The sequence below is a fragment of the Scyliorhinus torazame genome, chromosome 7 (assembly GCF_047496885.1).
Source record: "Scyliorhinus torazame isolate Kashiwa2021f chromosome 7, sScyTor2.1, whole genome shotgun sequence".
Classification (NCBI taxonomy): Eukaryota; Metazoa; Chordata; class Chondrichthyes; order Carcharhiniformes; family Scyliorhinidae; genus Scyliorhinus; species Scyliorhinus torazame.
The window spans coordinates 265524324-265541407 of record NC_092713.1 but is presented as its reverse complement, the minus strand read 5'-3'; the positions used below and the strand labels follow the sequence as shown (position 1 = coordinate 265541407).

General features: G+C 49.9%; 1 protein-coding gene across 2 annotated transcripts in view; it reads left to right on the top strand.

Moving 5' to 3' along the window:
• Window positions 1–714: 714 nt before the first annotated feature.
• Window positions 715–17084, top strand: part of LOC140427008 (pterin-4-alpha-carbinolamine dehydratase 2-like) — a 140999-nt gene continuing 124629 nt past the window's right edge. The window contains exon 1 of one of the 2 annotated variants that reach the window (XR_011948360.1): window positions 715–1016. Coding sequence is in view for 1 of the 2 variants with exons in the window: in XM_072512389.1 (XP_072368490.1) it covers window positions 915–1016 (102 nt within the window). In the remaining variant the exon portion in view is untranslated. The remainder of the gene's footprint in view (window positions 1017–17084) is intronic. The other variant, XM_072512389.1, reaches the window with a different exon arrangement.

Here is a 17084-nt window from a genome sequence, read left to right as displayed (position 1 = left end):
AGCAGTCAGGGCCCCAGGCCTGGAGTGGTCAGGCTGGAGAGGTGAGTGTGTGTGTGTGAGGAAACTGTGTGTGTGTGAGAGGAAAGTGTGTATATCCATATGAGGTACCAGCAGCTCTCTTCCCATTTGACCCAAAGAAGCAGTTACATTTCCCTCCATCAAAAATGACAACAGTAAGACGCAAGTCTATATTTAAATAAGATAACTTTTTAATTATACAAAATGTGTGAGCATATATAAGCGGGGACTGGTTGGCTCAGTTGGCTGGACAGTTAGTTAGTGATGCAAAGCAAGGTCAACAGCGGGTCAATTCCTGTAGTCTGAGGTTATTAATTTCCTTCTCAACCTTGCCCCTCACCAGAGGACTGGTGATCCTCAGGTTAAATCGCCACCAGTCAGCTCACCCCCATGAAGGGGAAAACAGCTAATGATCATCTGGGACTATGGCGACTTTATAAGTAAAAAAAGTGGAAAATACTTCGATAAATTAGGCTTTTGTCTGTTTGTACCCATTGCTCAAAAAACGTTATTTTTTTGGTGGTTTGGCTCTTCAACACAATAAGAACTTTTCTCAGGGGTTCCTTCAGTACTTTGGGAGATCAAAAGGCTGTAGTGAGGTTTGGAAATCCTGCTCTGCCTGTTAATAAAGTGGGATTCTATGGTAATTATTCCAACACACCAAAGGGGCATAATGCGCAAACTACTCCCTCTAGAGGGACGGGGATTCGGTACACCTTTCTTTCAAACAAGCCTGACTGATGTTTTTTAAATGAAGTATTTTATTATATGCAGTTGGTAACCATTGTCCGATTCCCCCCCCCCCCCCATTGGAAAAAGGCAGTTGGACGTGCCCCCTCGATCCGAGGGACTTTGCTCGGTGAAGACCGAAAGCGCCAGGAGTGAGCAGGGGGACGATGAGTTGGTTAATGTTCAGCCGTACGCCGGGGCCCAGGGCGCTGTTTGCTCTCCTCTCCGTGCATTCGAGTGTTGCTCCCTGCAGACTCTCTTCAACAATGGTAGGTGCAGAGCGCGCTCGGTGTTGCAAAGACGCGGATAGAGCGCAACACTTGCCAGTAACCAGTCAGTGCATTCAGAGGAAGCACAAGGGCCTCATACATACACTCACACACACAGTGGGTGGGGATATGTAGAGACTTTGGAATAGAATGCCCTCGTGCACCTGGTTCAAGAGAAAATGCAGTAGATTATTTTTTCTCTGCAGTCTCGCATTTTCTCTAACTTTCATTTTACTGTGGGCAGCAGCTAGATTGCATTGCCGGCCTCTACCTACCGGCGTTAAAGGGGTACTGCACTGCCAACATGACCAAATGTGAAAACATTCTGCAACCCAGTCTCTGTCGATTTAGCTGCTATGGGGCCAAAGTAGCACCAGTGAACACTACAGTTAGTCTTGGAACCTCGAAGCAAAAAAAGTTGCCCCTCTTCCAGCTTGTCTGGGACACGGGATTAAAAAAACGCGCGTTAGGACGCCAGGGTGGGCTCGACCTTGGCTGTGATGTTCTGAAATTACCTGGTGAGGCATGATCAATTTGACTGGAGACGAAGTTGAATCCAAACTGAGGCTTATCAGATGTGTGGCCTCCCACAGCAGCTGACGAAATGGCTGCGAGCTGGAGGCCACGCATATTTATAACCCGGCTTCAGGGCGGAGTTAGCATGCAGGGGCCCAGGTGAACTTGTAGTGCAGGTTCTACCGTATAACTTCCAATATCAGCACACATGGTTTACCACATTCACCCCCTGTTAAAATTGAGTCCGGCAGGGGTGGTGGATAACTATATACAATTAGCAATTTTTAATATTTACAGAGCAGTAAAAAAAATGTCTCTGGTCATCCGGCAGGCTGGTCAGAGGTTCAGCCGGTCCGGCGCCTTGATCGTCCTCTGGGATCGACGAAGTGGAGCCAGCGATGTTGGTGCTGTCGAGGTCGAAGTTGACTCCGGGAGCGTGCCGAAATCCTCTTCATCAACGGGGGTGGGCAGGGGGAGGACGGACGGTCCTAGAGGGGGGGGGGGGGGGTGATGGGGGCGGCGGGGGAGGGGAGGGTGGCACCGGGGGTGACAGGGATGGTGTGGGGGTGGAACCTGCTGGTGCCAGGTCCCTGAGGGAGACGGTATCCTGGCGGCCGTCGGGAACGCCACGTAGGCGTACTGTGGGTTTGCGTGGAGCAGGTGCACCCTTTCCACCAATGGATCTGCCTTGTGGAGCCGCACATGTTTACGGAGAAGCACGGTTCCCAGAGCTGTGAGCCAAGTTGGGAGCGATACCTGGGGACTTCCTGGGGAAGGCAAAAAGACGTTCATGCGGTGTACTGTTGGTAGCAGTGCAGAGTAATTAGCGAATGGAACGTAGTGCATCAGGGAGGACCTCTTGCCAGCGGGAGGCCGGGAGATTTCTGGACTGTAGGGCCAGCTGGACGGCCCTCCATACCGTCCCATTCTCCCTTTCTACCTGTCCATTTACCCAGGGGTTGTAGCTCGTCGTTCTGCTGGAGGCGATACCCCTGCTGAGCAGGAACTGACATAGCTCATCACTCATGAATGAGGATCCCCTGTCACTGTGGATGTAGGCGGGGAAGCTGAACAGAGTGAAGATAGAATTAAGGGCTTTAATGACGGTGGCAGACGTCATGTCAGGACATGGGATGGCGAAGGGAAACCGGGAGTATTCATCGATCACACTGAGGAAATATGTGTGTCGATTGGAGGAGGGGAGGGGGCCTTTGAAATCCACGCTGAGGCGTTCAAAGGGGCGGTAGGCCTTCACCAGGTGCGCGCGGTCCGGCCGGTAGAAGTGCGGCTTGCACAGACCTGGCAGTCCTTGGTGATCGTCCTTACTTCCTCGACGGAGTAGGGCAAATTTTGTGCCTCAATGAAGTGGTACAACCGAGTGACCCCTGGGTGACAAAGGCTGTCGTGCAGGGCCCTGAGTCGGTCTACCTGTGCGCTGGCACATGTACCTCGGGATAGGGTGTCTGGGGGCTCGTTGAGTTTGCCAGGGCGATACTTAATCTCGTAATTATAGGTGGAGAGCTCGATTCCCCACCGCAAGATTTTATTATTTTTGATCTTGCCCCGCTGTGTGTTGTTGAACATGAAGGCTACCGACCATTGGTCAGTGAGGAGAGTGAATCTCCTGCCGGCTAGGTAATGCCTCCAATGCCGCACAGCCTGGGCCTCCTTTTCGACGGATGAGTGCCGAATTTCAGAGGCATGGAGGGTGCGGGAAAAGAATGCCACGGGCCTGCCTGCCTGGTTGAGGGTGGCGGTAAGGGTGATGTCCGATGCGTCGCTTTCTACTTGGGACGGAAGTGTTTCGTTTACAGCGTGCATTCCAGCTTTGGCAATATCAGCTGTGATCCGGGCGAAAGCCTGTTGGGCCTTGGCCGTCAGGGGGAAAAGAGTGGACTGTATGAGTGGGCGGGCCTTGTCCACATAGTTTGGGACCCACTGTGCGTAATATGAGAAGAACCCCAGGCAGCGTTTGAGGGTCTTGGGACAGTGGGGGAGGGGGAGCTCCATGAGGGGGCGCATGCGGTCGGGATCGGGCTCCAGAACTTTGTTCTGGACTACGTAGCCAAGGATGGCTAAGCGGTTTGTACGGAACACACACTTCTCCTTGTTGTACGTGAGGTTGAGGAGAGTGGCGGTGCGGAGACATTTAGAGAGGTTGGTGTCGTGGTCCAGCTGATCATGGTCGCAGATGGTCACATTGGCTAGATACGGAAACGTGGCCTGCAAGCCGTACAGGTCGACCATTCGGTTCATCTCCCTTTGGAAGACCGAAACTCCATTGGTGACGCCGAAGGGGACCCTAAGGAAGTGATATAGCCGGCCGCCTGCCTCGAAGGCAGTGTATGGCCGGTCCGATTTACGGATGGGGAGCTGGTGGTAAGTGGATTTCAGGTCCACCGTTGAGAAGACCCGGTACTGTACAATCTGGTTAACCATGTCAGATATGCGTGGGAGGGGGTACGCGTCAAGCTGCGTGTATCTGTTGATGGGTCTGGTTGTAGTCCATGACCATTCGGTTTTTCTCTGCAGACTTAACCACTACCACTTGGGCTCTCCAGGGGTTGCTGGCCTCGATTACACCCCCCGAAGCAACCGCTGGACCTCAGACCTGATGAAGGCCTTATCCTGAGTGCTATACCGTCTGCTCCTGGTGGCGCCAAGTTTGCAATCTGGAGTTAGATTGGCAAAGAGGGAAGGAGGATCGACCTTTAGGGTTGCGAGGCCGCACACAGTGACGGGTGGTAAGGGTCCGCCGAATTTAAGGGTCAGGCTCTGGAGATTGCACTGGAAGTCCAGGCCAAGGATAAGTGCAGCGCAGAGGTTCGGGAGGACGTAGAGGCGAAAACCGTGGAACTCTACGCCTTGGACTGTGAGCATGACCGTGCAGTACCCCCGGATCGCTACGCGATGGGATCCGGAAGCCAGGGAGATACTTTGATTGGTAGGGTGTACCTTAAGTGAGCAGCGCCTTACCGTATTTGGATATATAAAGCTCTCGGTGCTCCCGGAGTCCAGTAGGCAGGAGGTCACGTGGCCGTTGACTTTCACGCTGGTGGATGCGTTGGTCAGAGTATATGGTCGGGACTGGTCGATCGCCGTGGATGCGAGCCGTGGTTGATCGTCGGGTAGTGAGGCAACCGTTGAGTTGGGGTCCTGAAACGCCGTTGGTATCCATGTGCTGCGGGGTGGACAAGATGGCGGTGCCCGGAGGTCCTGGGGATCACAAAATAGCGGCGCCCATGAAACGCACGTGTTGTGCGGGGGAGAAGTTGTGCGGTTGTCCATTGCTCTCACATGGCCTGAGGGGGAGAGGAGGATAGCGGCGCCCATTGTCCGTGACCGGGGGTTGGTGGGGGCGACCGCGGCCGCTGAGCGGGCCTGGCACACCGCTGCGAAGTGGCTCTTCTTCCCGCAGGCCTTACAAAGGGCAGCGCGGGCCGGGCAACGTTGGCGGGGGTGTTTTTGCTGGCCGCAAAAATAGCATCGGGACCCCCCGGAGATCACTGGCTGGCACGTAACGCAGGCGTATTGGGTGGGTAGTGCCCCCGCTGGGGCTGCCTGTGGGGCCCCATGAAGCGTAGGAGGCGTGGGTCACGCGGTTGGGGGCGTAGGACTGGACATTGCGCAGGGTGACCGTCATGGAAAGCGGTAGTGTTTTAGTCTCTGCGAGGTCGCGCGTGGCCCCTTCTCGGAGCCGCTGCCTGATAACATCAGACCCAATCTCAGTTACAAAAGCATCCCACATAAGGAGATCTGAGTGCTCCTTAGCTGTAACGTCCTGGCAGTCACAGTCCCGAACTAGTGGGATCAGGGCCCTCCAGAAGTCCTCGATTGACTCACCAGGTAGTTGAGTACGCGTTGCGAGCGCGTGTCTGGCGAAAAGCGTGTTCGTCTTCTGCTCATAATTTTCTTTGAGTCGAGTCATGGCATCAGCGTAATTGGGCGCATCCTGGATCAGCGGGAAGACTTTGGAGCTGAGTCTGGAGTACAATATTTGAATCTTCTGAGCCTCTGGAACAGGGGTCGGCGCCGCGTTGATATACGCTTCAAAACAAGCTAGCCAGTGCTGGAAGTCCTTTCTGGCGTCGCTTGCGTGTGGATCCAGCTGCAGTCGATCTGGTTTAATCCGGAGGTCCATCTTCTGAATCTGATACGAATAAATTGAGGCACGATCAATTTGACTGGAGACGAAGTTGAATACAAACTGAGGCTTTATTAGTATCAGATGTGTGGCCTCCCACAGCAGCTGACAAAATGGCTGCGTGCTGGAGGCCACGCATATTTATAACCCGGTTCCTGGGTGGAGCTAGCATGCAGGGGCCCCAGGTGAACCTGTAGTGCAGGTTCTACCGTACAACCTCTAATATCAGAACACAGTGGTTTACCACACCTGGTCTGGGAATTTTCTTTATGCAGACTGACAGAGATACGAATAACTTGTCCATGATCCTCCTCGATCTCCCTCCAATCTTGGATCGTGTCAAACACGTCATCTTTCCCAAGTACCTCTTCTGCTATCCATTTGTTCCATTCTTGCCTATCTGATGGTGGCCAAAGCATTTTCACTAATTGCTTATTTTGCTTATTTTTCTGCTTCTGCAGCCCTTTAGAGTGCCCCCAAGGATGTATCCATGACCCTTCCTTCCTCATCTAATATGCTTGACGGCATCATCTGCAGACATGTGATCACCCTAGTTGATTTAAATGATGCCTAACTCTACACATCCACTTCCGGCCCTCACCAATTCACTGCTTACTGTGTTAGGGGACTGGTTGCCTGACATCCAGGTCTGTGTGAGCTCCCATTTCCCTAAATGTTGGAAATGTCATGATATGCACTCATGCACATAATGAGATATAGACAGGCAGTGACAGACACCCAGTATAGCCAATCAACACACAGGACAAAACACAACCAATCACCAGGCAGAACACTAGAAGGTGGTCTCCCACTATAAAACACACGAGGCATCAACACTCTGCCTCTTTCCACTGGTGACAACTGTAGTGACAGTCAGGGTGTATATATCAGTTCGCACCTTCTACACGTGGCTCAGAGCTAGTCTGGTCTAGAAAGTTATAGTTAGCAGGCTTAGATTAGTAGAGTGTCAACCCACAGCGAACTGTGTGCACTGCTCAAGAAGTTCAATAAAACGTATTGAACCAACACCAAAGTTTGGAGTCTACTTTCAAGTACAACTGCATCCAGTTGCAGTCCGTGTTACCCCAGGGTGAATAACACGACATGGCACCAGTAGTCTACTTTCTCTAAGTGGTTTACCTCGAGTGATTCCGTGACGACCAGCAAGTGCCATCCAGCGGCATGGAGAAGATCCAGGCCCCTCCACAGCTACGGATCTCCGGCAATCTCGGCACCAACTGGCGGGTCTTCAAGCAGAGGTTCCTTCTCTACATTGAGGCCTCTGACCTCAAGGATGCGTCCGATGCCTGAAAAATTGCGCTGCTCTTATCAACTGCGGGGGACCAAGCCACCCAGATTTTCAACTCGCTTAATTTTACCGACGGCCAGGACAAGACCAAATTCAAGACCGTTTTGGAGAAGTTCGACAGTCACTGTGAAGTCGAAACAAACGAGAGCTTTGAGCGCTATATCTTCCAGCAACGCCTTCAGGGTAAGGATGAACCGTTCCAATCCTTTCTAACTCATCTCCGTATATTAGCGCAGTCCTGCAATTATGGTGCACACGCTGATTCCATGATCAGGGATCAGATCGTGTTTGGGGTGCACTCCGATTCCTTGCAGGAGCAACTCCTCAAAATTAAGCTCATGACCCTGCCAGTCGCAATCGAGACGTGTAAAGTGCATGAGCAAGCGAGAAATCGATACTCCTGTCTCAAATCGGCAGAATATGAAAAACTTGCCTCCCACGAGGCAGAGAGTGTACAGGCCATCGCCCAGATGCAGCGCCTCAGTATCGATGAAAGCGGCCATTTTGCGCACTTTTCCCGGGGCCCCCACGCACGCGCAACACGAACGGGAGAATGAAGCGGCTGAAAACCAAGCTGCGCATGTGCGAACGTCGGCTGACCGCACTGCGCATGTGCGATGACGCACAGAGCGTAACGATGTCGCCGTCATGACGTGCCCGAACTGCGGCACCGTCCACTTAAAACGGCAATGCCCTGCAAAAGGCAGGCGATGTTTAAATTGCAGGAAGCCTGGACATTATGCAGCCTTGAGCAGGTCTGCCCCACCAGTCAAGGTCCAGCAATCCCAATTCCAACGCAAGCGCGTTCGATGTGTACAGCAAGGTTTACTGGATTCTGATCCTGGTAGCACTACGAATCCGGAGGACGACTGCCTGGAGTCCTCCTATCGTGTGGGCATCATCACTACATGTGAGTATGCCTCTTCAAACTCAGCAAGACGACTTCTATCCTCAATGTGGATTCCGCGTACGAATGGCGTGCTGTCATACAAGTAAATCACTGCAGCATCCAGTTCAAGCTGGACACTGGTGCTTCTGCCAATCCCATCTCTCAAGCTGATTTTGACCGCATTAAAAAGCAACCCAAAATTCTTCCGCCACCTCCTTTATTATAATGGCAATGCCAAACTGCACTAGGATCTTGTCATCTATTCGTCTCCAACAAGACCATCAATGTCACACTGCGATTCAAAATCGTCAAGCCTGATAAGGCATCCCTGCTCGGTGCCCATGCATGCAAGCTACTCAACCTCGTACAGCGAGTCCGTGCCATGTCTTCTTCCAATGTAGGGCAGCACGGTAGCCTAGTGGTTAGCACAGCTGCCTCACGGCGCTGAGGTCCCAGGTTCGATCCCGGCTCTGGGTCACTGTTCGTGTGGAGTCTGCACATTCTCCCTGTGTTTGCGTGGGTTTCGCCCCCACAACCCAAAAACGTGCAGAGTAGGTGGATTGGCCACACTAAATTGCCCCTTAATTGGAAAAAATAATTGGGTAATCTAATTTTATTTTAAAAAAGCTTTTTAAAAAAATGTCTTCTTCCAATGTGGATCTTCAGGCTGACATTGATGACATCCTTGCTCAATATCCGGATGTGTTTGATGGAATGGGCACTCGACCATACTGCTACAAGATCCTACTCCGGCCTGATGCCACGCCTGTAATCCATGCGCCACGCCGGGTGCCGGCTCCTCTGAAGGAACGTTTAAAGGCACAGCTACAGGAGCTCCAAGACCAGGGCATCATCGCCAAAGTGACGGAACCGACTGACTGGGTCAGCTCGATGGTCTGTGTGAAGAAGCCCTCAGGAGAGTTGTGGACATGCATAGATCCCAAAGATCTTAACCAAAACATAATGCGGGAACACTACCCGATCCCGAAGCGGGAGGAACTGACCAGTGAGATGGCACACGCCAAATTCTTCACGAAGCTAGATGCATTGCGTGGCTTCTGGCAGATACAACTGGACGAGTCCAGCAGGAAGCTCTGCACGTTCAACACACCATTTGGCAGGTATTGTTATAAATGTATGCCGTTCGGCATTGTCTCAGCCTCTGAAATCTTCCACAGGATCATGGAGCAGATGATGGAGGGCATTGAGGGTGTGCGTGTCTACGTAGATGATGTAAACATATGGTCCATGACCCCCGAGGAACACATATCTCGTCTCAAACAAGTCTTTCGACATATCCATGCAAACGGCCTCAAGCTGAACAAGGCCAAGTGCTCCTTTGGCATGTCAACCATCAAGTTCTTGGGCGACCAGATATCGCAGCAGGGTGTGCGACCAGATTCGGACAAGGTCAAGGCCATTAACGCCATGAAGACCGCGGAAGACAAAAAGGCGGTACTACGCTTCCTCGGTATGGTGAACTTCTTGGGAAAATTCATTCTCAACCTGGCCTCACACACCACGGCTCTCAAGCATCTGGTGAAGAAGTCCACTGCATTCCAGTGGCAACCCACACATCAAGTGGAGTGGCTCGAGCTAAAGGCAAAGCTCACCACTGCTCTGGTACTAGCGTTTTTGACCCGGACAGGGAAACAAAAATCTCCACGGACGCAAGCTAGGACGGCATTGGTGTGGTGCTCCTCCAGAGGGATGACTCCTCGTCCTGGGCTCTAGTTGCTTATGCGTCAAGGGCCATGACTCCTACTGAACAGAGGTACACCCAAATAGCAAAAGAGTGCCTGGGTCTCCTAACCGGCATTGTAAAGTTCCATGACTACGTCTACGGTCTACCTACGTTCACAGTGGAGACTGACCACAGACCCTTGGTCCATATCATTCATAAGGACTTGAATGACATGACGCCCAGGCTTCACCACATTCTCCTTCGACTCCGAAGGTACGATTTTGAGTTAGTATACACACCAGGCAAGGAGCTGATAATTGCGGATGCCCTGTTCCGCTCCATCACCTCACCTTGTGAACAGGTTGACTTCATCCGCCAGATTGAGGCACAGGTGCAGCTGTGTGCCAGCAACCTCCCGGCCTCAGATGAAAGAGTGATCAGATTTCGTGAAGAGACTGCCAAAGACCCTCTTCTGCAGCATGTAATGCACCACCTTGCAAATGGCTGGCAAAAAGAGCAATGCCCTCAGTTCTTTAATGTGAAGGACGACCTGACATTCGTCGAGGGGATCCTCCTCAAGCTAGATCGTATCGTTATTCCTCACAGTCTGCAGAACTTAGTGCTCAAACAAATCGACGAGGGACACCTAGGTGTCGAAAAGTGTAGGTGCAGGGCCCGGCAGGCTGTCTATTGGCCTGGAATCAGCCAGGACATATCCAACATGGTCCTCAATTGTGCGACCTGCCAGCGTTTCCAGTCTGCTCAAACAAAAGAAACACTCCAGCAACACGAGATCGTGACCTCTCCGTGGTCCAAGGTGGGAATCAACCTTTTTCACGCCAATGGGAGTGACTATGTGCTCATCATAGATTACTTCTCAAATTACCCGGAAGTTGTGAAGCTGTCAGACCTCACATCAAGGACAGTCATCAAGGCCTGCAAGGAGACATTTGCCAGGCATGGTATTCCACTCACTGTCATGAGTGACAATGGTCCCTGCTTCCACAGCCAAGAGTGGTCCAATTTTGCCACGTCGTACCAATTCAACCACATCACCTCAACCCACACTACCCGCAGTCCAACGGGAAGGTTGAGAAAGGGGTCCATATAGTGAAGTAACTGCTCTGCAAGGCTGCGGACTCTGCTTCTGACTTCAACCTTGTGCTGTTGGTGTACAGGGCAACCCCTCTGTCCACCGGTATGTCTCCGGCTCAACTCCTCATGAATAGAGACCTTCGGACGACTGTTCCGGCCATCCACTTACCAGACCTGGATCACCTCCCAGTGCTGTAAAAGGTGCAGCAACTCAGGAGCCGGCAAAAGCTGACATACGATGCTCATGCTACTGATTTGCCTGTGCTATCTCCGGAAAATGCTATTCGGATCAAGCTACCTGATGGAGGCTGGTCAGCTCCAGCTGTTGTTCGACAGGCTGCTCCCAGATCGTTTGTAGTTTGTATGGCTGATGGCTCCATTGTCAGGCGAAACAGAAGGGCACTGCGCAAAGTTGCCTGCCCACCACCAGATCCTACTTTTCCATATGTTATCGTGACTCCTCCGGACACCTTGCACCACGAGGCCACCAATCTGGCAGCAATCCCGCCTGTCCAGGCGCCGTCGTCCCCACCTCCACCTCTCAGGCGGTCGCCAAGGATCAGACTCAAGCCCCAAAGATTGGACTTCTAGACATTTATCTTGTAAATTTTGTTCTGTATCTGCACGTTAGACACCTCTTATGTATATATTCATCCACTCACTTTCATCAACTCGCCATTTAATGTAAATAGTTCTGCATGCAAATACAGTTGCATATGCTCCAAGCAACCAACATTTTTTTTGATATAAAAAGGGGAGATGTCATGATATGCACTCATGCACATAATGAGATACAGACAGGCAGTGACAGACACCCAGTACAGCCAATCAACACACAGGACAGAACACAACCAATCACCAGGCAGAACACTAGAAGGTGGTCTCCCACTATAAAACACACCAGACATCAACACTCTGCCTCTTTTCACTGGTGACAACTGGAGTGACAGTCAGGGTGTATATATCAGTTCGCACCTTCTACACGTGGCTCAGAGCTAGTCTGGTCTAGTTAGTTATAGTAAGCACGCTTAGATTAGTAGAGTGTCAAACCCACAGCAAACGGTGTGCACTGCTTAACAAGTTCAATAAAGCGTATTGAACCAACACCAAAGTTTGGAGTCTACTTTCAAGTACAACTGCACCCAGTTGCAGTCCGTGTTACCCCAGGGTGATTAACACGACAGGAAAGACTAAAATTATTCTCTTTGGCCCCGCCTCAAACTCTGTGGCCTTGTGACTGACTCTATACCACTCTCCAGCAGCTCTTGAGACTATGTTTGCAGTTTGGTTTTCCATTTGACTCCATGTTGAATTTCTGACCCCATGTTCTACATCACTGCCCTACTGCCACTCCTGTAACATCATCTGCCTGCCCCTTGATGTGGAGATGCCGGCGTTCGACTGGGGTGAGCACAGTAAGAAGTCTTACAACACCAACAGGTTTGTTTCGAATCACTAGCTTTTGGAACACTGCTCCTTGCTCAGGTGATTGAAGAGGTAGGTTCCAGAAACGTATATATAGACAAAGTCAAAGATGCATCTTTGACTTTGTTTATATATATATATATATGTTTCTGGAACCTACCTCTTCATTCACCTGAGGAAGGAGCAGTGTTCCGAAAGCTAGTGATTTGAAACAAACCTGTTGGACTTTAACCTGGTGTTGTAAAACTTCTTACTGTGCCTGTACCTTGCCTCTGCTGAAATGCTGCTGAAACCCTGATCAATTCTTTCACCCCATTCCCCTCACCACCACCCCCCACCCCCAACTCATCTGAAATTCTGCTACTCCACTTCTATCTGGCACCAAGTCCTGCTCCCCCATCACCACCCTGACACATTTCATTTAAAATTTTCATTCCTTCCCTGTATTTGCCCTACCCCTTCCCCAAACTCTGACCTCCTGTTCATGTACTTTCCCTCTTTGCTTCACCAATGGTGGCTGTGTGAACAGCTGACTGGATCTCATGCTCTTGAGAGTCCCATACTTAATCTGCCTCTTTTTAAGATGATCTTTACAATCCACATCTTTGATCAAATCTTTTAGTCTTTGCTAATATTCCCTTTATTGGCTCCGTTATCTGTTTTTGATCCTGTTTCGAGCTTTTGGACAGTGCTGGGGAGAAGAGTGCGATATAAGTGCAGGTTGTCATTGACAATAGTGCAGTAGAGGGCTGCAGTTGTCTAATTTACTGCACTCCAGTAAGAATTCCCTCATTTGCGATTTGGATGGGTTGAACAAACTTAACCAAAAGTAATAATGTTCTGGAAGTTTGATCATTCTTCACAATGTATCTTACGTTTTTGCATATTAGAATGATCAATTGCAAAGTTCCTTGTGTTTCAATTTGTAGAATTCATCTACAAATATTGTGTTTTCAAAGTAAATGAATTATACAATGATCATGATTTGACTACTGTCAGGGTAGGATTGCGACCACATTTACTTTGAATCAAAAATTAAAATACTGGTTAAATTTTCTGTTTACAATATAATTTTTTTAGATCTTTGCAATACAATTACATTTTTGTAATCTAATTCTATGCTGTGTCTTGTACACCACTCTTCTTGATTGGCAGTGCAACAACATGGAACCCAAGAACATAGTCATGTCTGATTTGCGTGTTTATCTTAGCAGAAAATGAAATTGGATAGTACAAAAGGGCTGTTTGACTACACTGCCTTCCTTCCTTTTCCATCCCCAGCCACGTTTCCCCTTCTTATCCGGGACTCTTAATTCATTCATTCATTGGAGTAAGCCTGAATGTTGCTATTACTTGAAATTGATGGGGACCTCAGTGTGGGAGTTTAGTAATTTTGCCACTATAATGTCTGAATGCGGCAGATTGCTGTTTTTCACAAAAGAGTTAAAGATTATAGTTAACATGATTAGGTTCGACATCTAATGAAATGTTGACATGAGATATTGTCCTTTATTTGATTTTGAAATTAGCTTAGAATTTTGAGTGAGAGTTTGGATCTTTTAAATAGCTTTTCATGCTGAAAGTTTCCTTTGGTTCAATTCAGTTAGCCACTCTGTATTTTAGATATTAGGCAAAATAGAGATTCCAATATATGAACTTTGTGGCTCTTGTAATAAACCCACTAGACACACTTTAAAAAAAATATATATATTTTTTTATTGACGGTTTTCCAATTTTACAACAAAACCAGAACTCCCGACTAATCATACCCATCCCATCCACCAAGATAAAAAAACCCCGGAAAAACTAACAAAATAAACAAAACATTCCCCCCCCCCCCCAAGCAACTGATGGTGACTAATTCCTTAAAGTAGGTAGTGAATAACTGCGACCTCTGGTAGAACCCTTCATCCAACCCCTTAATGATGCACTTGACTTTATCCAGGTACAGGAATTCTATTAGGTCACCCAACCATACCAAGGCCCTCGTGGAGATGAAGCCCTCCACCCCAGCAGAACTCGCCTCCGGGCCATCAGTGACGCGAAGACAAGGACATCTGCCTTCACTCCCGCCTGCAGCCCCGGCAAGTCTGACAGCTGGAAAATGGCCACCAGAGCACAAGCTTCAGTTCGATATACAGAATTGCCGACATGGTGTTGAAGAATGAGACCCAAAAGCTTGCCAATTTGGGGCAAGGCTAGAACATATGTTTGTGATTGGCCGGCCCACTGCTCACAATTGTCTTCTGCCTCCGGAAAGTAATCCCTCAACCTAGTTTTGGTCAGGTGTTCCCCGTGCACCACCTTAAACTGGATTAGTCCAAGCCGCAGACAAGAAGATCTGGAGTTCACTCTATGCAGGGGCTCACTCCACACCTCATCATCCACTATAGGCATAAGCTCCCTCTCCCACTTCACTCCATCCAACATGTCCGAGGCCTCAGACACACTTCCGCCCATAAATACCAGACGTGCTACCCTCTTCTGACCTCGCCAACGCAAGTATCCTTTCCAACAGAGGCGTCCGCGGTGCCTCGGGAAATATTAGGAAGGCCTACCGGACAAAATTCCTTATCTGGAGGTGCCTGAACGAGTGCCCCCCCCCCCACTTCACCGGCAACTCCCCCGAGCTAGTAAACCGTCCCTCTATAAACAAATCCCCAGATCTCTCCAGCCCCTTCCCTTCTCACACCCCGAATGTAGCGTCCAATCTCAACGGTTCAAATAAATGATTGGCATAGATAGGGGCCAGCTTCGACACCGTTCCAAGCTTAAAATGCTGCCTGAATTGTCTCCATATCCTTAAAGTAGACACAGCCACTGGGCTTGAGGTGTACCCAGCCGGAAGAAGTGAGGCCATTACCAACTCCCCCAGACTAGACCCTCTATATGACCTTACCTCTCTGTCCCCGTACGGAACCTGGGTCACTGCCCCACCCAAGCACCTTCTCAGTATTGGCCACTAAAGAAAATGCGGCAGTGCTAGGCCCCCGTCTGCCTATCCCATTGAAGAACTACCCTTGGATCCTCGGAGTCTTACCTGCCAATATAAAAGACAAAATTAACCTATGCGTCCTCCCAAAGAAAGATTTAGGGAGGAAGATAGGAAGACATTGAAACAAAAACAAAAGCCTTGGAAGAATATTCATTTTGATAGACTGGAATCTGCCCTCCCAATAACAGAGGAAGGTTGTCTCACTTTTACAAATCGCACTTGACCTTGTCCACCAGTGTTGCAAGTTCAATTCATGCAGCCAGGCCCAATCATGGGTCACCAGGACTCCCAGATATCTGAAGCTAGAGCTGGCCAAGTGAAAAGGCAGTATCCCCAAATTGGCTCCCATCCCCGCGAGGGGGTGGGGGGATTCTTGCAGCCCGAAAATGAACCAAAGCTCCTCAATAGCTCCGTTATATCACCCATGGCGGGGACCGAGTCTGTAACACAAAGCAGCAGATTGTCCGCACACAGAGACACCCTATGCTGCACTCATTCTCTCTTTATCCCCTTCCATTTACTTGAAGCCCTCAAAACTATGGGTAAAGGCTCAATCGCTAAGGCAAATAAGAGGGGAGACATCGGGCACCCCTATCTAGTCCCCGTTTTCAAACGCAAGTCCCCTGAACTAAAGGTATTGGTATGAACAGTAGCCAAGGGGGCCCTATCAACAACCTTACCGGGGAGGCTGCCTGTCACCTCAGCTGATGATCTAACAGATGGCAGGTCTTCACTCCGTACTCATAACAGACCCCCCCCTTGAATGTTGCAACTGTCTCATTGCCTTCCCCGTAGACAACAGGTCAAACTGTGTCTGCAGCTTTTTCCAGCTTGCCAGGAGCTTCGGGGAAAGGATCACACGAGTACCTGTGGTCCAGCTCCAGGTCTCATCCAGCAACCACTGCCGTTTGGCCCTTAACTCCCTCGCCAGATGAACCTTATACAATATGGTATCTCCCCTAATCACCGTTTTCAAGGCCTCCCGTAGCAAGGAGGGCGAAATAGAATCATTCCTATTGAATTCCACATACTCACAAATGGCCTTGGACATATGCCAACAGCTTCCTAATAATTGCTTTATCATCCCAGTTTGTGGTATATAAGTTAACTAACACTACCAATTGACCAACCAAGGAGCTTGTAACCATCACATACATACCGTACGGATCTGCCACAACATTGTCTGCAGAAAAACAAACCCGTTTGTCGATTAAAACCCCCCCCGGGCCCTGCCTTCGAAGCCCAAATGAAAAACCTGGCTCACCCGCTCCTTCCACTCCCTGGTCTATTCCCTCTCCTTCCACACCTTGGTCTGGTCTCTCTCCTTCCACACCCTGGTCTGGTCCCTCTCCTTCCGCACCCTGGTCTGGTCCCTCTCCTTCCACACCCTGGTCTGGTCCCTCTCCTTCCACACCCTGGTCTGGTCCCTCTCCTTCCACACCCTGGTCTGGTCCCTCTCCTTCCACACCCTGGTCTGGTCCCTCTCCTTCCACACCCTGGTCTGGTCCCTCTCCTTCCACACCCTGGTCTGGTCCCTCTCCTGCAGATGAATCTCCTGCAAAAACCACATCAACCCCCATTCTTTAGGTGAGAGAAAACTCTCAAATTTTTTACTGGGCCCCCGCAATCCCCGTGCGTTGCAGGTGACCAACCGAACCGGGGATCTCCCACTCCCCCTTAACCTGGAGTTAGCCATTATTATCATAAAGGATTAACAATGACTCAGTTGATCAAGGCAGTGAACAGCAAAGACCAAAACACAGGTTTGATTGCTAGCCTGCAATAAATTACTGATAACTGCACCTCTGGGCTGGGGTATAGAAAACTGGCAAGGCTCCTTTCTATTGATTAACATCCTCTACTGGAAGTGTATCTGTATTGATATTGGGTTAGACTTGCTGGCACTGCCAGTCCTCATTATTCTTTTTTTTTGTTTATAAATTTGGAGTACCTAATTATTTTTTTCCAATTAATGGGCAATTTAGTGTGGCCAATCCACCTAACCTGCACA